The following is a 21550-nucleotide window of genomic DNA, read 5'->3' on the forward strand; positions in this document are numbered from 1 at the left end:
GCAGTATTGTCTTTTGCAGGGAATATCCCATCCAGTTCATTATCTTCATTATATAACAAGGGAACACTTTTCATCTCAAGGAGCTGCACTCAATCATTGGCATCCTTCAGGGGCCACATGCTAGAAGAAGAGGAGTTTGGATTTGATATCTTGCTTTATCACTACCCAAAAGAGTCTCAAAGCGGCTAACAATCTCCTTTCCGTTCCCTCCCCCACAACAAACTGTGAGGTGAGTGAGGCTGAGAGACTTCAGAGAAGTGTGACTGGCCCAAGGTCACCCAGCAGCTGCATGTGGAGGAGCAGGGGATCAAACCCGGTTCACCAGATTACGAGTCCACTGCTCTTAACCACTACACCACACTGGCTCTAGGGGTGGGCACGGCCCAAGCCAAAAGTAGGTGGAGACAGGGGCAAAAGTGGGCAGAGCAATGGATGTGACTTGTACAATAGGTTACATTCCACCCATAGAAAAGCCAGAGGTTTCTGTGTGCATGATTCACCTAACAAATCCTTGCACAATGGAGCTTCCTTCCTCTCCTCCGTTGGCACCCTGCAAAATTGGTTCTGGGGATGGTTGGGAAAACCCCCAGAACAGCACACACAGAGGAGGGACGATTGTGCCATCTGGCAAGCTGATGTGGTTGTGCAGGTAGAACATTCAACATTGGTCAATGTTGAGTTCCACCCTGTATCTCCACCACACATGCACACCTCTCCATTCAGGCAAACAAGCAGCATTATAATAATTCAATGACATGTTTTAGCCTGGCAATAGCAGTTGAGGGTATGGAGAAGGACCACTGAGTACCATGGTCTGGAGAAAGTCCCGAGGGCCACTAAGCTATCATTTTCAACTGTTTGCCACCTTCAGCACTTAGGCAGAAAGTGGGTGGGCAAAATGAAGTAAAGTTAAATCCATACTCCGCAAACTACTTTGCCCTCCCCACAACCACAAATACAACCCCTTAATCTGGGCCAGACATGCATCTCCTTTACAGCAGAATCCTTTATGTGTCTGCTTAAAAGTTCAATGGGACTTACTTGCCGGGATCGTACATACTGGACTGTAGCTGTAGCACCCTATAACCTAATAAAGACTTAACTATTACAAAGTCATAAATTTAAAATAGGACACTCAAACCAGATATGGTATATTCTGCTTTTTAAATTGTGTTTACACCATCTCTACTGCATTTTTATTTGCTTGTTTTTTTCTTATCACTTTACTTGACCTTGTTTTTGTTTTTTAATACTTATCTTTAATGCATTGTCACGTAAAAAAACCAGGATATAACCCGCCCAGAGTCCTAGGAAGGTCACGGGAGGTCATTACTTTCAGCGACAGTTTGTGTTAAGCTCACTGCCTTACAACTTGATCCTAAAACTTGCTTTGTGGCATTATCAACAGCTACACCATCAGCACTGTAGCTATGGGAAGTTGCTTGGCTATTGCAGTGAGATTATTCCAGTATCACAGGCAGCAGTCAAAACAAATGAGAAACTGGAGCGTGAAGATTTTTACTGCAAAACAATAATATTGCAGAGGCTGTATCCATTCCCATTCCCATGGAAGGTGGAATCTATATAATGTGGATAATGAGGATTACTCTGGTTGGGTTACGTACCAGCTAAGCTTGACTTTAGTGGAAATTTTGTAGTGCCACATGTTACAGTAATCACGAGTCTCTTACTATGATATTTTGTGGTAGAACTTAAAAACTGCAAGCCATTTTTATGAAACTAATCCAGATTATTTTCTTCAAAAAGGATGTACATGCTGCATGAATCGAATAAATAAAGCCCTCATTTTATTAAAAATAAATGCAGACACATGCGTGTGCAAACTTTATGGTGTATAGTTGGCTGCTGCTATCCACAAAAGTGTTATTATTTGCCCATAGTAAATTGGTATTGATTGAAAACATTGCAGAAAGTAAGCTCATTCATTTGAGGTTAGCAAAGAAAGACAAACCAGGATTATGTTTGCATATTCTTTAATGGCAACTAGATTCTTTTAAACTTTTTTCCTTATTATCTCCTCACACATGTTAGATTATACAACTGTGTATTATTAATAAAAATAATAAAACAAAGCAGAAAGGTTACCACCACCCAAAAACTAGGGTGAAAAACAAACAGCAGCACAGTATTACCTAAGGAAGCAAATATACTGGCTTTATTTTTTGCTCATGGAGGAACAATTAATACAGCCAATTTTGGTTCAGTGTGAAATTTCCTATTGTTCCAGTTTATCCCCAAAGTGTTTTTAAGAATACAGTAAGAATACAGAAATCACAACATGATCATTGTGGTATTCTTTCAATAACTAATTCCAATGGCAACAGGTGAGATTGTAAGGGCTGCATTTATAGGCATATCTACCAGGAAGTAGAGTCTTGCTCAACTCAAGTCAGACTAACATATTTAGTATTTGGCTGAAAGATGAAAATGCCAAAACATATTTTTAATAATGCTGACCAATGATGGTTTGTGTGTGTGTTGCTATTGTGAGCAATTGCGCTGTAGTTATTTCCATTAGGGGAAGTAGAAAATAACTTTGGTGACCTCACCGTTTCTTACTGGTAGGCAGGAAGAACTGCATGAGCCCAGACAGCAGGGATAAGTGAACTCATACAATTAACCATCATGTTTCACCAAATTCATAATATTTTTCACCCTGTGTTCAGTAGGTTGCCATTTATTTTGTAAAAGATCCACCCCTGGCAGATAGGCAACAAACTGAATAACTGGAAGAAAACTCTGGCAGAAAATAACCGTAATGCTGAGACCACAGGGCTAATAAAACACACAAGCATTTCAGCAATTCAGTTATTGTCAGGGAATCCATGAGGTAAATAATAATAATCTTCAAATGGTAAAAATCAGTTCTGTCTCTGAACTAGCTAAGTTTTATTTTTCCATCCTTCCCAATTTATATGAAGAACTGTAATTATCTACTAAAATCAAGATATCCTAGAAACAGAAGAAAAGTAGGTCGCCTGTTTCAACTCAACCACCAGCTCCCATCTTAAAGAACAGCAGTTTAAATCAGAAGTTAAGATTTGGCTCAGTGCCCACAGAAAAAATTGTAACTCCTCACAAGCTGGGCCAGAGGTGGGGAGCCTATGGTTCTCCAGCTGTTAGGGGACTCCAAATCCCAGCAACCCCTGTCAGTCTGGCCAATAGTTAGGGGTAATGGGACTTGTAGTCCAGCAACATTCCAGGTTCTTGACTCCTGTCTTTAAGTAACACTGATATTTTCCCCGCCGCCACCATCCCCCCGGCTAAGAGAGCAGGAAGAAGCCCTAGAACTGATGAGTACAGAATCAGGAAACTGTGTGTGTGTATGTGTGTGTGTGTGTGTGTGTGTGTGTGTGTGGTAAATATATTGGATTAATACAGAAAATGAAAGTTCAGACTAGAATCAATCCTCTCCAAATCCCCAATCAGCAGGTGAAAGGTAACAAGCTTGGCCTTCGAGTTTAAGCCCAGTGTGAATAAACTATAACTATGACTAAAAATCCAAGAGGTGACAAGAGAGAAAAGACCAACATGGAAATGGCCCATTATTTTTAAAGGCACCAGTCAAATGACTCAAAAGGTAGCAGGGACAGACATATGGGCGAAGAGCCTAGTAACCCTGTATCATGGAAGTGACATGCTGTTCTAGGAAAGATCCCGTTTTAAATCTCTTTACCAGTTTCTTTCTTGCTCTACCGCACATGGAACGAGTTACCGTCGCTTCAGCACCGAAACACAATCTTTCTTGAGAGGCCCAAGCTGCATGTGGGCATCAACACTTTCAAGGAAGAAGGCCGGCTTGAGGTTGTGTGTAAACAGCGCCGGAAACTGGTGGTTGATCTTATTCTGGAAGGGGTCAAAATGACCCTTCTTGAAGCGAGCCACTTTGAACTGCTGCAGGCACGTCATCTTGGAATCCTTGACTCCAAAGAAGGTCAGCACCTTCTCAGAGTACTCCAAGTACACCCCAATTGTATGGAAGAAAGGCTGCTGTATCACGCAGTCAAAGCCGCCGAACCAGGCCACGTAGTTCTGCCCGTTCCACTGTAGGCAGCAGGAGTTCTCGTTCCTGCCCAGGCGGCCCCTGTCATAGGACTCCTGTGGGTTGTAATCTTCCGTGATGACGCCAATGCTCACCCAGCCGTCAATGATCTCCACTTCCCAGTAGTAGTTGCCTCGGTTCATTAAGTTCTCACCCAGCACCTGCTCGCAGTTGACAAACCTGGTCGAGCTCTCGGGGTAGGCGATAGGGTTCAGCACCCGCTTGGCTCCCTTGGTCCCAAACAGCTGAAGGAATTTGTCGGCAGTATCGCTGTCCAAGTCGATGATGAAGGCAACTGTGTGGGGTAGGGGTGGGAGAAGGCGAGAAGAAGGCAGAGCAAGGAAGTCACACAGTATTAGTCATCTTGTCTTCTTGGACAACAAAACTGAAACATACCATCACTGAGGTTGGTACCCCTCAGTAATCATTCAGACTCCTGAACTTAGGCACCCTTAGACTTAGGAGCCTTGGGTAGGATCTAACGTTGTTTGAGTGATGCAATGGGACTTCCCCCTTCCTCTCTCTGCACCCCACCCTCCAAAATATGTTCCAAAGGGTCCCCATCATGGTGGGGGACTGCAGGGGAAAGGAGAAAAGGAGGGTGGCAACACGAGAATGGGCCTTCTCTGCAGTGGCTCCCCATCTGTAGAATGCTCTCCCCAGGGATGTTTACCTGGCGCCTTCATTATACACCTTTAGGTGCCAGGCAAAAACATTCCTTTTTAACCAGGCCTTTGATTGATCTGATTGACATCCTATGCTCTTTTAAAATGTGGCTCTTTTTGTGTGTGTGTGTTTAATTTCTTGTTGTTATTTTGATTATGATTATATATATTGTGGTTTTTATGTCGATCTTTTCTGTGAACCGCCCTGAGACCTCCGGGTATAGGTTGGTATATAAATAACAACAACAACATAATTGCATTGCACAAGCAGAAAGCTGTTGCATGAGTGGAACAGCAGTGTTGGATACAACCACGTGTTCTAAAAACTCCACTGCTGCAACCAACATATATTCTGCAAAAATTGTTGGATTTTTCCTAACTATATTTAAATTTGTGCATACCACTTGTGTGGCTTCAGTTTAGCCCTATGGCAAACTTGGTTGGTTGCAGTTTTTTTAAAAAAATAAAAATATTTACCCGCACCTTGTGTTTCTGTGTTTTGGGAAGATGAAATAGGGAAAGCGGGTGGCAAGATGGGGGTATGTAGAGTAATAGTCATTTAGAAGCAGAGAGTGGCAGAGCTATGGAATCAAGGAGCAAATATGTACCGCACTCTGATTTCAGAGACCCCTTCTGTTTTCTATATTTTCAAGGTTTCTGGTTTCCTCCTCCATATAAATGCATTTTAAATACTGATAGTTCAGTTCACCAGATTTATAAAAATAAAATCCAGTTTCCGGTCCTCATGATATATATTTAACATAAATCTCTTTTTTATGCCACAGCCTTATTTTTTTTCTTTCATGCAGTGATAGAACCGAATATGTGTATTCCATCTCTTCCAATATGTGCCTCTTTATGACAGGAAAAGGAGGTGGTATAGCTTTACAGGCATCATAGAATCATGAAGTTGAAAGGGACCACAAGGGTCATCTAGTCCAACCCCCTGCAATCTAGGAATCTTTTGCCCGTGTGCTTAAATCCCTGTATTTTCAGCTAAACCTAGCTAGGCCAGTAAAGACCAGTAACTGAGACACTGAACGTTTTCTAAAAACAACACTCAAGCATTTTGTTTTCACTGGACTGCGCTCATAATTAACTTTGAGTGGGCTGACATTTCTGCTGTCTGCAACACGTCTGCCGTCTGCCAAACGTTACGCCATCAGCAAAGAAACAAAAGCCAAGGGAGATAAAACATACAATAAAATGGTCTTACATTTGAGAAAATAATCTCGGGACTCCAAACAGGCGGGGTTGCTGCTTTTTTCTGGAATCAGGGGCTCAATGGTCACTGTGAGGAGAGGAAATTGTCAAAAATTTACCTCAGCAAAAAAGAAAAAGAAAAAAAACCAACCCATCACACAAGGAAAAGAGGCTTGTTCATTAGAAAGTATCCTGGCTGATCAGACCCAGGTGTACTATTCCATACAACCACCTTTAACCTTAAATTCATTTGTCATCAACAAGCCTGTTGTGATTAGATTCTTAAACCTATTAATCAGAAGAGGGAAATCCCACAGGATGTTATCCCAGGATCCAAGATCCTAACATGTCCTTGTGCTACTACAAAGCCAGCCAGCAGAGGGATCTGCTCATAACTTTGTTGTGGTCCTGTGCTCATCCCAAAAACACACATTTTACAGAGTTGCTGGACCCCAACAACTTTTTCTTCTGGGCCTGAAAAGAGTACCTTCCTTCAGCCTCCCCACCACCACATAGGGCTCTGTGTGGTGGTGCCCAGTTATCATAGAATCGTTGGAAAGGACCCAAGGGTCATTTAGTACAACCTCTTGCAATGCAGGAATCTCAGTAATAATAATAATAATAATAATTTTATTTATACCCCACCCTCCCCAGCCAGAGCCGGGCTCAGGGCGGCTAACACCAGTAAAATTATAGTAAAAACATAATAGGGGGAAAAACCCAATTTAAAATACAGGTTAAAATGCAGTTTAAAATGCAGCCTCATTTTAAAAGTAGCCCATAGATCAAAACCATACGGGGAGGGAAACATAAGGGTCAGACTGAGTCCAAACCAAAGGCCAGGCAGAACAACTCTGTCTTGCAGGCCCTGTGGAAAGATGTCAAGTCCCGCAGAACCCGTCTCTTGTGACAGAGCGTTCCACCAAGTTGGGGCCAGTACTGAAAAGGCCCTGGCCCTAGTTGAGACCAATCTAACTACCTTGCGACTTGGGACCTCCAAAATGTTGTCATTTGTGGACCTTAAGTTCCTCCACGGGGCATACCAGCTAGAGCATCAATGGCAGATGGCCACCCAACCTCTGCTGAAAAACCTCCAAGGAAGGAGAGTCCACAACTTCCAGAGGGAGACTGTTCCACTGTTCTCATGGATGTATTGTTTGTGCCTCTGGCTGGGTCTTGTGGGGATAGTGGCAGCACGCTGTGACCCGAAAGCAGTTAGTGCAAACTCCCTGGTAAGTATCCAGGAAGTATTCCTCCCTGAAACCTGGGGCATGTATGGGAGAGGGTGGGGAAGCCCTGAACAGAACAGAGCCAATGCTAGGCTAGAAGTCACACATTGCAATAGTTTCTTTAGGGAGCAGTTGAACTTGAGGACTAAGCCAGCAAGATCCACTCCAATTCTGGCAGGACAGTGAGCTTCAAATGTATATCTCCCCTGTGTTCTGAAAGACAAGGCTCTGTTTCAAGGAAAAGCCACTTTGGACATCTTCCCCAAACCACTGCTGGCCACACCCGGTGATGTCTGTTTGTTGCCTTCTGATTTGAGTCCTTATGGAAACCTTATAAAAAAAACACAAGCCCAAGCAGGAGGCACAGGGCGCAGAAACCCGACACCAATTTAAGAGAGTCTTGTTATTATGCAACTTCAAAACAGCTGCACCACTTGCAGTGCTTTGAAATGGAGGCTGTAGTTTAAAACATCTTCTCCCTTTGAGGCTGGCATTTGACATTCATTTAGGCAGGTACAAATGCCAACATCAAGAGGAGACTTGGAGATGTCAAACAGAGATGCGGAACCTGGCCCTCCAAACGATACTGCACTCCAGCCCCCATCGGTTCCAACCACCATGGCCAGAGATGATGGCGATAAAGTCCAACAACATCTGGAGAGCGGCAGGTTCCCACTTCCATGATGTAAATGGTGCCTAGTGGGTTCTAATGCCCCAAAGTGTTTACTGCATGTTAAAAGTAGCAAACGTCTACAAGCAAAATTCAACATGTGAATGGAAGCAAGTGTCCTGAATTTGCATAAGGCTGGGTACCCCAGCTGCATTTCAAGCTTTGAGAACAGACTGGGAAAAGGAGCGTCTCCACCCCCATTGTTCTACCCGGACACTGAGGTCCAGCCCCGAGGGCCTTCTGGTGGTTCCCTCACTGCGAGAAGTGAGATTACAGGGAACCAGGCAGGGGGCCTTCTCGGTAGTGGCACCCACTCTGTGGAACACCCTCCCACCAGATGTCAAAGAGAACAACAGCTACCAGACTTTTAGAAGACATCTGAAGGCAGCCCTGTTTAGGGAAGCTTTTAATGTTTGATGCAAAGGAAGCAATGTGCATTCTTGTTGCTGATACTTCCAAGCCCAGTCCCTGTTCACAGAGACTTCCAGAGCTCCAAGATACTTAAGAGCTACAGGGAAGCAGTGGATTCTTAGCATTTGCTGGGCACTAATAATCTCTGCAGAAACCGCATGGTAGCTATCAGAGTCAGCAAAGAATTCCGTAATCAAAACACTGCAGAATGCATAGCGCTCTACATGGAATGCAAGGGCAGGATATTCCGTCTGCTACAGACCTTCTGGCATGCCATAAAGAATGGGCCCTTCGTCTCCATTCCCTGAGAGCTGGTCCCACTGGTTCTTGCAAATGTTCACTAGCATTTCCTTCACAGCGAGCACGGCCTGGCTGGATTTGATGAAGCTCAGCTCTTTGGGGAAGCTTGCCCATGAGAAGTTTTTCTCTTCGGTGGCTATTTTCAGTGCTTGGAACTCCTGTGCCAAAAAAAGAAAGAAAGAAAAGGGAGTGATATACAGCAATTGACTGATGGGAGGACTCATTCCACAGAGCCACCTCTATGGCTGCTGTTCGTGACATGGAAACAAACATACCAGAGGGAGGGAGGGGGACAGAGAGAAAGAGCAGCTACACTGGCAGGAGATGTTGGCATGCTGCTCTGTTCCAAATGTGGATCCAGGAACATAGAGCTCAGCAGAGCCTCCTCCCTATAAGGTCCGTTTACCCAGGGCCCCTACACAGCGGATGAGGGCATATTTCCCAGCAGAGATCCAGATAGGACTGAGCACTGCGATTGCATACTAGCCTTCTTCAACCTGGTGTCCACCAGACGTTGCTGGACTACAGCTCCCATCAGCCCCAGCAAGGATGGCCAATGGTCATGGATGATGTGAGTTGTTGTCCAACAACATCTGAAAGGCATCAGATTGGGGAAGGCTGTTGTAAATGAATGAATGCCCTACAAATTGTGGGGCCTGGTAAAAGAGACAAATGTCCATTGTGTCCTACCTGCTTAGGGAAGCTTTTAATGTTTGATGCATTACTGTATTTTAATATTTGGTTGGAAGCTGCCCAGAGTGGCTGGGGAGGCCCAGCCAGATGGGCAGGGTATAAATATATTATTATTATTATTATTATTATTATTATTATTATTATTATTCCTGTCCCTGTAGCGTACAAGCATGCCCACCTTCCAATACAAAAATCACCAGTCTGGAGCCAGAAAAAGCAGCAGCATCTGCCCATAAAAAAATTATGGACAAGCTGAATCAGACTCTCCACTTGCAGCTCGCTAGAGAGGACAGCACGTCTCCACAAGTCCTCCCCTTTTCTACTGTTTCCAGAGAGGGGAAATCCATGCCATACATTGAAAGCACAATACTTTCTGTAAAATAATCCTGGTCCGACTGCACTCGCTACCAATTCAAAGTGCTGGTTCTGACCTATAAAGCATTAAATGGCTCAGGACCGCAATACCTCAAGGACCACCTCTTTCCATATGAACCTACCCGCACCCTGAGATCATCTTCTGAGGCCCTCCTTTGTGTGCCTCCTCCTCGAGAGGTCCGGAGGATGGCAACATGAGAACGGGCCTTCTGCAGTGGCTCCCCGTCTGTCCAATGCTCTCCCCAGGGAAGTTCGCCTGGCGCCTTCACTATACACCTTTAGGCACCAGGCAAAAATGTTCCTTTTTAACCAGGCCTTTGGTTGCTCCGATTTATATCATATGCCCTTTTAAAAGGTGGGTTTTTGGAGGGCAGGTTATTGGGTTGTTGTTTTTATTTGCCGTACAGTGGTACCGCGGGTTAAGAACTTAATTCATTCTGGAGGTCCGTTCTTAACCAGAAACTGTTCTTAACCTGAGGTACCACTTTAGCTAATGGGGCCTCCCACTGCTGCCACGCCTCCTCCACACAATTTCTGTTCTCATCCTGAAGCAAAGTTCTTAACCTGAGGTGCTATTTCTGGGTTAGCGGAGTCTGTAACCTGAAGCATCTGTAACCTGAGCATCTGTAACCCGAGGTACCACTGTATATATTTTGTGGTTTTGTGTTCTGGTTTTGTTCTGTGAGATGTCCGGGTATAGGGCGGTATATAAATTTCAATAAATAAGAAGAAATAAAATTGTAGTTTGTTCAGGGCATTGGGAACTGTAGTTCTGTGAGAGGAAACTACAGTTCCCATGATTCATTTGTGGAAAGTCATGTGCTTCCGATGTATGTTAGATGTGCTTTCGATGTATGGTGTGGATCTGCCCAGAGGCAAGGAATGAAGCACTTTTAGGGGTGACTCTCTACTAGAATAACACTCAGGGGCACAGACCTGCAGGAAAGAGATGGTGTCTGTGCTGGGAACCTTCTCCAGATTCCGCTTGTGTTCAGTCAGTATGTCACGCCTCTCTTCCTTCTGCCGCAGCTCCTCCGCTGCCCCAGTCAGCATTGCTCTTTCCCCATCTTCGATGAAGCCAAGGACTTCCTTCTGAAAGGCTGCAAGGACCCTGGCCGTCTCGGCAAAGAGTTTGCTGACCTTTTCCTTCTCTTTCTGAGCAGTGCCCTAAACACAACAGAGATAGCTTTATACCAATTATCATTCATGTAGATTACATATATTTTCACACCCCCCCCCAAAAAAAACATGCACACATCCAGATCCTCCTTTTAAAGTTGGCCAGGTGGGGGAGGGCAGAAGCAATCAAATCTTCTTCAAGATCTGATTGTTTAAAAAGACCCACTTTAAGCCAGACTAGGCATGATGCTTGAATTCAACATTAGGAAACATGTCTGGATTATTTCATTTTAAAGCCCTCCACTTTTTATCAGGACCACGACATGTAAAGAGGCAAACTTTAGGGAAAAGGTTCCCACTGCTGCCAAATTCACTAAGCCACTATATGCTTTTCTGTCTTTTATCAGAGTGCCAGAAATGAGGGTATCTCTGCAAGTGGACATGCCATTTTCTTATAGGCATGGAGTTTCCCCCAGTCTGATGGAACGTTGAAAAATGTGATCCTCCACCTGCAGTCTGAAGTGGAACAGTCTAGGAAAAGCACCATGTGATCCATTTCTCAGGAAGCTTGTATATTTGTGCAACACGAGTGCATACATGCAAGAGGATTTTTGTTCTTTGCTTACATGTTATCTTTAATTAAACCTCCCAACACTGCAGCAGAATTGGATCAGAATCAGTGGATGAACCACCTCTTGATACCCAGGCCGAGAGACAGCCCAAACCCCTGATCCCCTTGGCACCAGGAGACAATGACATAGAAATATATGAAAAGAACAGGGCACAGTGTGTGTGAGATCAACATCCAGTTTTTCTTCTGGGATGAAATAGACTGAAGCCATCTTACTTTGATGAGGTCCACAGTCCTCCTTGTCTGCGCAATAGTGACTCCAAGTTCATCCAACTGATTCTCAACGCTGTTCAGGATTTTGGGTCTTTGGGCCTTTTGAAGAAAGGGAATATCAGAATGTCACCTTGCATTGACAGAAAATAGTACATTTCTCTTCCAGTCCTCATGGCTGTAGAGAAATATTCACTGTTAAATCTATTTCTGAAAAGCAAGAATGGGGAACTGTGGCCCTCCAGATTTTGTTGGACTCCCAATTTCCATAAGTCCTGGCCAAGCTAGCTGTGCCTGATGAAAGTTGGGAGTCCAGCAACATTTGGAGATCCAAGAATTCCCCACCACTACTCTAAAGATTAAAAAGGACAAGTTCTTTGAAGGTGGTAGTGATGAGACTTCACTTTGCACTGTGCCTGATTGCTCTTGCTCCACAAAACCCTTATATTCCCTCCTGTCCATTCATTCTGCATAACGTATTGCCCTTATTGTCTCTCCTGCCTATTCTATACTTGTTCTTGACAAAGGCTCCGCTAGCCCATAAATCTAAGCCACAGTTTGTTCAACAAACCATGAGTTAACCAGGATGATTAAACATACCACATCTTATTTCTCCATCATTTCTCCTTTAAAGCCCTAAATGGCCTTGGCCTTGTATACCTGAAGGAGCATCTCCACCCCCATCATTCAGCCCAGACACTGAGGTCCAGCACCAAGGGCCTTCTGGTGATTCCCTCACTGCGAGAGGAACCAGGCAGAGGGCGTTCTCGGTAGTGGCACCCGCCCTGTGGAACGCCCTCCCATCAGATGTCAAGGAGAGGATGGTGATGATTAGTTTTGTTTTCCAGCTCTTCTTTTCTCATGCCTTTGTAACCTGGTAAACATCTAGGGTGGAGTAACCAAACAAGCCATGATTGAAGAAGGGTGCTGGGTTCACATACTACACACCAAGCCATAGCTAAACCAGTGCTTTTGTGTGTGTGTGTGTGTGTGTGTGTGTACTCACAGGTACTGAATACTGTTACATATTTTTTGTGGCTCATGGCAGCCATTTTGTGCTGGCACCAATGGCACTTTTATCAAGATGAGCACCAGCACCTTGTTTTTTATTTTTTTTAAAAACACTTACTAAAACAAAGGTTCATAAGTCAACAATAAAACACAGTTTGTTGTCAGTGAACAAATAACAGTTAAATGGCTAGGCAGGTATCTCACACAATGCTAATAATGTTTTTGATTAATCCATGGCTTAGTGTTATGTGTGAATGAGGCCAAAGTAATCTAAACTTGAAACAAACCATTCCCCTGATGATCTATCAAATGTTGACCCCGAACATGAGTTGGTTTGTGTTTGGAAACATTATTGTAATATATTATGTGCGTGTGTCTGGTTTTTGTTTTTATTTGCAAAAGCAACAGTCTTTTGTCTACTTTTAAAGAACTGTAAAGGAAGCGGTCTTCCCAACTGTCTGACATTTGAATTTTGACTGGAAACGTGCCCAATTCTGGAAAGCTAAAAAGAGCAAAGTGCTACTGTCATGTGGCTCCAAACTCCATTTAAACAATGTGCTGGAGTGAGATAAAGACCAGACTGAGAGGGTTGCAATGAAAGGAACAATCGTAGCTCTATCAGAGAAAGCAAGAGCCACAGCCCAAATTGCATCAACACCCTCACCCGGACCAGAAAGCAAGGAAATTAAAGTGCAACGGAGAGGGCTTATCTGGTGAAGCCATAATAACCCATTGATCTCTTTAAGCAGACCCAGGGAGAGGGAAGGAAAGGGATTTAACTGAGATGTAGCCAAGATGATTTAACAAAAAAATGGCATTATTTTTTCCGGTCATAAAAGCTGCTTCTTTTCCAAAAGCAGGGAATACTTGTTCCTTAGTCATATGTGCTATTTTATATAAACATACAGAACATAAAATTGCTAGCATTAAACGGAACCAGCATCAATAGCCATGATCAATTTGATTTGACACTGGCCAATAAGGTAAAAATTGTATTTCGTTTGGGGCATACACAGCACCAATCTGTCTATGCTGTGTGCTAGTTAGAGTACTGTTAAAGGACCAGGGTTCAAATCCCCCCTTAGCACCTAAACTAACTGCCTAACCTACTTTTCTCACGAAGATAAAATAGAGGCGGGGGCGGAAAGAACAAGATACCCTTCCTCGAGGTGGAATATAAATGCAGCAATGAGAATGATTAAGTGCGTTCTGACTAACATACATGTGCATGTGCTCACACATGCAAGGAATTGTTTTTTTCCAGGTGTTCCGCCATGAAAATAAATAACACTTGCTTAAGCCATCCCAGGCATGGCAGTCCTTGACAGCAAGCCAAACCCTATCTATTTTTGCCACACAGGAAAGTCTCTGCCTCTTCCCTTCCACCAGGAGTGATAACATTTTATTCCAGGCAAAGGGGGAGGTAATTAACAGACGGGTTCCCTTCTGTTCATCAGATACAGACTTGCTCTGGCTCCATAACAGAACTGGGGTCAATTTATGGTTGCCTGGCAGCAGGAAAGAACTTCACTGCCTGGAATTCTGACTTCATACCAGCTCCAAACAATTGGTCCTTCAAGCCTAGTAGTGGCTATCCTGATTGGCAGCCATTCTCTGGGATCTTGTGCCAAAGTTTTTCCTGGCCCTGTTACCCAGGAATGCCTTTCAGCTGGAAATGCTGCCAAAGACTGAACCAGAGGCCTTTTGTACGCAAAGAGGGTGCTCCCCCCACTGAACCATGGGACTGTCCAGTGGAGTCAGGTCCATTAAGTGAAAGGAGAACTGCCCACCACCCTCGGCCTGCTCTCTGCCAGGCCCACCTGCCCGCATCCTTCTTACAGCCAGTTCAGGGGGCAGCACAACTTGCCAGCTTCCTTCTCCTTAGTCTCACAGTGTTGCCCTTGTCCACCTCAGCAGGGAAGAGGATGGGGACAAATCTAGACTTAGTTGGCTCTGCCAATCATTGGCTCTTTCTACTGCTGGGCTCCCAATAGGTCCCAGCTGCCACTGGGACCATTTCTAAAATGTTTTGCTCAAAGTTTATAGGCAATATATCAGATGGCCTTTTCAACCCCTTTAATAAACTCTGTCCTGATTAACTTGATTCCTCCATTATTACCATGCTATGAGGCTCCTTCCCATGAAATGATATATGCTTTAGAGACTGTCCCTATACAGTGGTACCTCGGGTTATAGATGCCTCAGGTTACTGACTCCACTAACCCAGAAATAGCACCTTGGGTTAAGAACTTTGCTTCAGGATGAGAACAGAAATTGTGCGGTGGCGATAGCAGGAGGCCCCATTAGCTAAAGTGGTACCTCAAGTTAAGAACAGTTTCAGGTTAAGAATGGACCTCCAGAACGAATTAAGTTCTTAACCTGAGGTACCACTGTACACCCCACTTCTGTGCCTCTACAACAGCAATGTGGAAGTGGTGCTCCTCCAGCTGCTGTGAGATTCCAACTCCCACCAACCCCTAGCCAGCATGCCCAGTGGTAGGGATGATGGGAGCCGTAGTACAATGAACAGCTACTGCTTCCCCATCCATGTTCTAAAAGTGACCACCTGGCGCCCATTTAGGGAGTTTGCACCTATACTTTGAAAGCCACAGCTGTCCTGCCTGTGGCTGCTGTAGCTTCAATCCCTTTTTCAGGCCTCATGCTACATACCAGAGGTACTGGAACAGACTGCAGTATCAGAGTCCTTCCCACACTAATGAACAGAAAGCAACATTCTCCAAGTAGGCCTTTTCGGGTGTGATCATAGCATCAGTTATGGTACATTACATGGCATTACACCCAGAGGGCTACATCTCCCCTCTGGGTGACCTTTCAGGGGTCACATGCTGATGGTAAGCCTTGTCAGATGCCAAAGTAGGAAGAGCAATAAACATGAATTTTAGCTTTGTGCGCCTCTCTCTCTTCTGCTCCTCAATCCAGACAAGAGTTCAAGGACCCATTCCAGCCAGGCTGAGCAGGGAGGGGAGTCCTGAGGGCCAGACAAAGAGGTTTGAGGGACCCCATTCAACCTCCAGGCCTGAGGCTCCCAATAGCTGGTTTAAAGCATGTTAACAACAGCCAGTGCTTTGTCTAACTTTTTATGTACTCCCTTCAGAGATCAGGAAGACATAGAGCTCCAAATGCTACTGGACTCCAACTCTCATCATTTCTGGATGCGGGTGGTGGGAGTTGGGAGTCCAAGAACATGAGGGGTACAAGGTTCCCCACGTCCGGCTTAAAGTAATGGGTCACAAGAGTAGTGTGAACACTGAGAAAAATATTTTCCTGGGCATCCTGGGGTACGAGTAGTGATGTTAAATTCTCAAGAATAATCTTTTTGAGAATACGGTGGTACCTCGGGTTACATACGCTTCAGGTTACATACCCTTCAGGTTACAGACTCCGCTAACCCAGAAATAGTACCTCAGGTTAAGAACTTTGCTTCAGGATGAGAACAGAAATCGTGCGGTGGCGGCGCGGCAGCAGCAGGAGGCCCCCATTAGCTAAGAACAGTTTCAGGTTAAGAACGACCTCCAGAACGAATTAAGTTAAGTACTTAACCCGAGGTACCACTGTATTCTCGAGAATATTCTCTGGAGAATATTCTCCCCTCACATCAGTAGGTTTGGGGCATCTCAATCGGCCTTGTGACTAGAGAAACAATGGCATTGCGATGCAATGGGAACTTGCCGGCTCTGTGTGATCCCTTGAGGATTCCCATTTGTGGAAGCATCCTCCGCCCTTAAATGCTCCACTTAAGAATAATAACCTTGAAACGAAGTTGTTTTAGGGAGTTGTAAAGTACTGCTTGCAGCAAGCCTTTCCAAGTTTAGCCATCTCTCCCAAAGAGAACACTGAGATGGGGTTTCCCAACTAACCCGGTGCTTTAGGATGAGCTAAACCGAAACTGACAGCTCAATTAAAAACTAGCAAGTGAAAATCTAGGAGATGAGTCAGCGTCAACTGGGAAGGGGAGCGATGGAAAAAATGCCCCGTCTCAACGCAACACAAAGGGCTAACGGAGCAAGGAGCGGAACCTGGGAGACGAGCCAAGTGAAATAAAGAAGCCAGTCTGAGCCACTGTGGGAAAGAGAGGCAAGGGGAAGAAATGAGTCCCTGGTGCAACTGCACAGCAGCCAAAGGCTGTCAGAACAGAAACTGGTTAGGCCCAGTTAACAGGCACACAGGATTAATCACACCCTCCTCCCACGCAACTTTTGTTTTAGCCTCCTCCCCAACCCAAAAGCAACAAATTGTTTGCATGTGTGTAATCTGGCAGGCCAGGCTGAAGTTCAGCTAAATGGTTGTCTTTGCATTAGGAACATCTCATTGAGGGTTTGGGAAACACAGGCCCCCTACCCCACCCGCTTTCACTGGAAAGCTCTCTAGGCGTTGGCTGAGCACAGAACAGCCCCAGAAGCAGAGATGTGGGTGTGGGTGTGTGACTGTACCCCACCCATAAAATCAGAAATCCAGACACCTTCTTCCAGACCTCTAGACAACTCTAAGGCTGCACTCCTAACTACGTTGACTCTGAAGTAAGCCCTACAGAGCTCAGTGTGGCTTACTCCCAAATAATTGGGATTAGGAAAGCCCAATTAAATAAAAACCTCTATGGTCTAGGAATTTCAGAACATTGCAATTTTAATAGGAAATGTTCTTCCCTGATCAATTATCTACAATCCCTACCTCACAACCCCTTCTAGATTCTCGGGCTCTAAGCACTTAACCATGACAACAGCCAGCTCCCCAAATCCTTACCAAATGCTCTCCTTTCTGGGTCCTGGCTGCACGCAGCTTTCGCCTGTCTGTCTTGGTAGCTCTTGGCAAAGCCCATCCCCACAAGCCCCAAAAGACTAGTTGCAGAATATTGCATAGCTTCAGAGGAGCTGAGTTCACACAGGCATGTACCTCACATGACGTATCAGCATTCGGGGACTCGCAGCTCCATGGAAAATTACAGAACTCCCAGCTGCACAATCAGAAGTGCAGCAGTGGATGCGACTGTCCTAGATGCTGTCGGATGGTTGCTATGTTGGTTAGTCCCCTTTCCATTATGAATCGGTTTTGAAGCAGGTTAAAAAGCAGGTGCAGCACATCTACATATGCACTCTTACAATGCAATTCAATTGATGCCCGAAGCAAAGTAAGCGCAATTGAATTCAGTGGGACTCCTTCCAGGTAACAATAATGGAGAACCTCAGGCTGGGGGTTGGGGGCTCATATGTGGTCCTTTCTATCTGGCCCTATCTCCCCCTCCTGAGACACACACCCCATTGACAGCTTCAAACTCTCCTGGAGTGTTTTTGCCTGGATGGAAGGCAATTCCTTTAACTCAAATTCTGATTCGTGCTTGCCTAGGCAAAGAACAGAGGGGGAATGTGGGAGCATGCAAATTTCCCATTTACTGCTATGCTTATTTTGCCTCTGGTCCCACATACTTTGTGCCCCCCCACAAGGATGCCCAAAAGGCATTGCGTCACCTTTGACTGAAAAAGGTTTCCCTTCCTCAATGTGAAGGATTGCAGTCGCAAACGCCTTTCCAAACTTTTAAAGTGCAAAGTTTCTGTTGGAAAAATTGACTAGATCAAAAACTGGTTTAGTCAATCAAACCAGTTCATTTATCAGAATGGCCACAGTTAAGAAGAACATCTGTGGTCCGCCAGATGTTGTTTGACTCCAACTCCCATCGACCACAGTGAGCATGGCCAGTGCTCAGGAATGATGGGGGTTTGAATGACTTCTGGAATGTCACAGGTTCCCCATCCCTGCCCTAAAGCATAGCTCCCCTATCAATCATTATACTGGCAGAGGGGTCCAATTTGGATCAGGGCTAACGCTGCAGTATGCTGCACTCCACCCTGTTCATTTGCAGTGTTCTCTGTCTGCACAGCCAACATCTGATCAAGTCATCAGCCTTCCAACTCTGTCTCGACAAGACTGCTACAACCTAAAAGCTTCATGTCCAAGTTGCCATCACTTTGGGATCCGCTGTGCAAAAATTTGTTCCAATGCTTCTTACACTTACAGCCATGGCAGGGGAGACATAATTACAGTAAGTCAGAAACCTGAACTTAAAACATGTCATGTACAGTGGTACCTCAGGTTACATACGCTTCAGGTTACAGACTCCGCTAACCCAGAAATAGTGCTTCAGGTTAAGAACTTTGCTTCAGGATGAGAACAGAAATTGTGCTCTGGCGGCACGGCAGCAGCAGGAGGCCCCATTAGCTAAAGTGGTGCTTCAGGTTAAGAACAGTTTCAGGTTAAGTACGGACCTCCGGAATGAATTAAGTACTTAACCCAAGGTACCACTGTATACCTGAAACCATCCTAAAACACCCTAAGTAGTAGCAGTGTCCATAGAACACATACTCCAGGTACCCACACCCTCCTCCAGATCAACAACCTAGCCTTACAGATTCCTCAGCAATGCCATTCCAAGGATTCCCCAGATAGGGCTGTGCCACTTCAACCCAGGTCTCCTCCTCCTCCACAAGGATTGCTCCATTCTCCTGCCAAGCTAGCTCTACAGATAACTTTTCCAGCGCATCTTACCCTGCTCTTTCCCTTTCTGAACCAATTTCCCAATAAGCCTTAATCTTGTTCCACAGCCTCCGCCGTTCCACTCATATGAACATAGGATTATATGGCTGCCCAGAGATGTTCTGCTGCCCATGGCAGAACAGCAACCCTCCCTCTCCCAGAGTCGCAAGATAAGATAAGTAGTAACCAAGAGCTGGCCACATCATTTTGGTACCTGAGGCACGAACTCCCACAAGTAGAAATACAATAGCAGTAATAATAACCTCAAATGTAACAATCTGTTGACAAAAATCAGCCACCCAAGGCAGCTGCCCCACTCGGCCTAATGGTAGGGCCAGCTTAGCTGCCTTCTACTGAGTCAGTCTTCTGGTCCATCTGGCCCAGTGCTGTCTACTGGCACCAGCTGCTCAGCATCTCAGGGCAGAAGTTGTTCCTCAGCTGAGCTACTTATTATTCTTTTCCCTGGAGATGCCAGGGGTTAAACCCCTGCCTAGAATGTTTGCACACTTCCACCAAGCTACGGGCACCAGGCAGTGACTGGTCTAAGCAGGTCACCGAGTGTGCGTCCTGGCTGAGTGAGTATCTGAAACCTGGTCTCCCAAATCGAACACTCTAACATGTTCTCCCACTCTACTGTTAATGTATCCCCTTTGCAGACGGTTGTGTGTCTTATTTAACTTACTTCAAATTGTAGTAAGCCAGCCCTTCTGTGTTTGGTGGTGGTGGGGACCTCCTACTTACTCTGTTGAGTTGGACCCTAAACCATTGCCCCCAAGTCCTGCACTGACAGCACTGCTCTGCCTTCCTAACCCCAGAGAGTAACTACACACTCCTTCAAATTCTGAAAGCTTACAGGGAAGGGTCTTTCAACAAGCTCACACTCCTTCAAAGAAAGTAAGTTCCAGGAATGTGTTTCCGAGCAAACACAGACCCTTGTGCCAACTCTTAGGAAATAGGCTACCTGCTTTTCAGATAACTTGGGGCACCTGACAAACTGCTGTCCCATCCTTCTAGATTCAGGTAGGTAGCCGTGTTGGTTCTGACAAAGTCGAAATAAATAAAAAATTGTCCAGTAGCACCTTAGAGACAAACTAAGTTTATTCTGGGTATAAGCTTTCGTGTGCATGCACACTTCTTCAGATACACACTCTCTAAGGTGCTACTGGACAATTTTTTATTTATGCCGTCCCATCCAACAGGGACCTGCCAGCCAGTCACTTTGCAGCGGCCTCAGGCAGCTTCTCCCAACCCGTCCCTAGCGAGGCTCCTAAATTTAACACGTCGAGGAACAGCAGCAGGGGCCGACAGCCACCCACCCTCCCCTCTTCCAGTTGGAACTGGTGAGCGAAGCTTGCAGGAATCTCCGCGCACTGCAGCCTTGGGTAGGGGAGCGTCCCCGCCCTCCGCGTCCCTGGAGCGAGGCTGCACAAAGGACCCCCTTTGTGCCTGGAAGGGCCGGACGGCCGTGCTACCCACCTCCACGTGCTCCCGCTCCACCTCCACCGCCACCACTTCATGGCCCCGGTGCTCTTGGGCCCTGCACAGCTGGCAGATGCAGCTCCGGTCCGTCCGGCAGAAGCTCTCCAGGGGCTTGAGGTGCAGCTTGCAGAGGCTTTCCTCGATGTGTCGCAAGGGCGGCACCAGCCGGTGGCCTTGGAAAGCGGGGCTTTTGAGATGAGGCTGCAGGTGCGGCGAGCAGAAGGACGCCAGGCACACCAGGCACGACTGCGCCGCTCGGGCGCGCTCGCCGTCGGTGCAGAAGTCGCACAGCACCTCTTCGGGCGGCGCGTCCTCCGACGGCGCGCAAGAGTCGCCGGGCACGCACGGCTCCGGCGGCTTGTCGGGGGCCATGGCCAGCCCCGGGCTGCTCGGGGCGGGTTGCCGGAGCTGCAGCAGCTCGGCCAGGGTGTGGTTCTTCCGGAGCTGGAGGTCGGCCGGGAAAGGCTCCTGGCAGAGCGGGCAGCGGGAGCTGCTGGGCGCGCCGCTTCCCGCCGCGACGGCCCCCGGGTGGTGCCTGTGCGCCCCGAGGCAGCTCAGGCAGAAGTTGTGGCCGCAAGGGGTGGTGACCGGGTCCTTGAGGGCGTCGAGGCAGATAGGGCAGCTGAAAGGGCCTTCCTGGAGATGGGAGACTGGGCTGATGGGGCCGGAGCCCGCATCCATGCTGCTCGACTCCACCGAGAGGGAGGCGAAGAGAGCGCGCCTGGGCTGCTCCCTTTCCCACATCCAGGGCGCGGGAGAGCCAACTCCGCCCACCAGGAACGCGTGTCACCGACGGGCAGCTCCGGCCAGCCCCACAGCGGAGATTGCCGAGTCCAGCCTCCCGTTTAAGGGGGCAGCGTGCGCGTTGCTCCTAGAGGCGCGGCCCCTTCACCGCTCCCACAAAGGTGCGAAGCGGAGGTGAACCCAGCCCTTCATCCAAGCACG

The 21550-nt window shown here is 46.4% G+C and overlaps 1 protein-coding gene across 1 annotated transcript; it reads right to left on the reverse strand.

Annotated features, from left to right (window-relative positions):
- Positions 1–1977: 1977 nt before the first annotated feature.
- On the reverse strand, positions 1978–21484 carry TRIM47 (tripartite motif containing 47). Its single transcript, XM_083725689.1, has 6 exons — positions 20603–21484; positions 11576–11671; positions 10546–10776; positions 8504–8699; positions 5945–6019; positions 1978–4358 (listed from the first exon to the last, which is right to left on the reverse strand). The coding sequence occupies exons 1-6, from the start codon at positions 21347–21349 to the stop codon at positions 3733–3735; spliced, it is 1971 nt and encodes a 656-aa protein (XP_083581815.1). The 5' UTR covers positions 21350–21484; the 3' UTR covers positions 1978–3732.
- Positions 21485–21550: the final 66 nt, after the last annotated feature.

The sequence above is a fragment of the Podarcis gaigeae genome, assembly GCF_964106915.1.
Source record: "Podarcis gaigeae genome assembly, chromosome: 2".
NCBI classification, from domain to species: Eukaryota; Metazoa; Chordata; class Lepidosauria; order Squamata; family Lacertidae; genus Podarcis; species Podarcis gaigeae.

What these genes read in the sequence shown, in the direction of transcription:
- TRIM47 (XM_083725689.1), bottom strand. Translation starts at nt 21,349, where the DNA reads ATGTGGGAAAGGGAGCAGCCCAGGCGCGCTCTCTTCGCCTCCCTCTCG. An exon ending in ACACCATCTCTTTCCTGCAG is followed by an intron (nt 8,700 to 10,545) that starts GTCTGTGCCCCT and finishes TTTTTGGCACAG; the next exon opens with GAGTTCCAAGCACTGAAAAT. An exon ending in CCGAGATTATTTTCTCAAAT is followed by an intron (nt 4,359 to 5,944) that starts GTAAGACCATTT and finishes TACCCCACACAG; the next exon opens with TTGCCTTCATCATCGACTTG.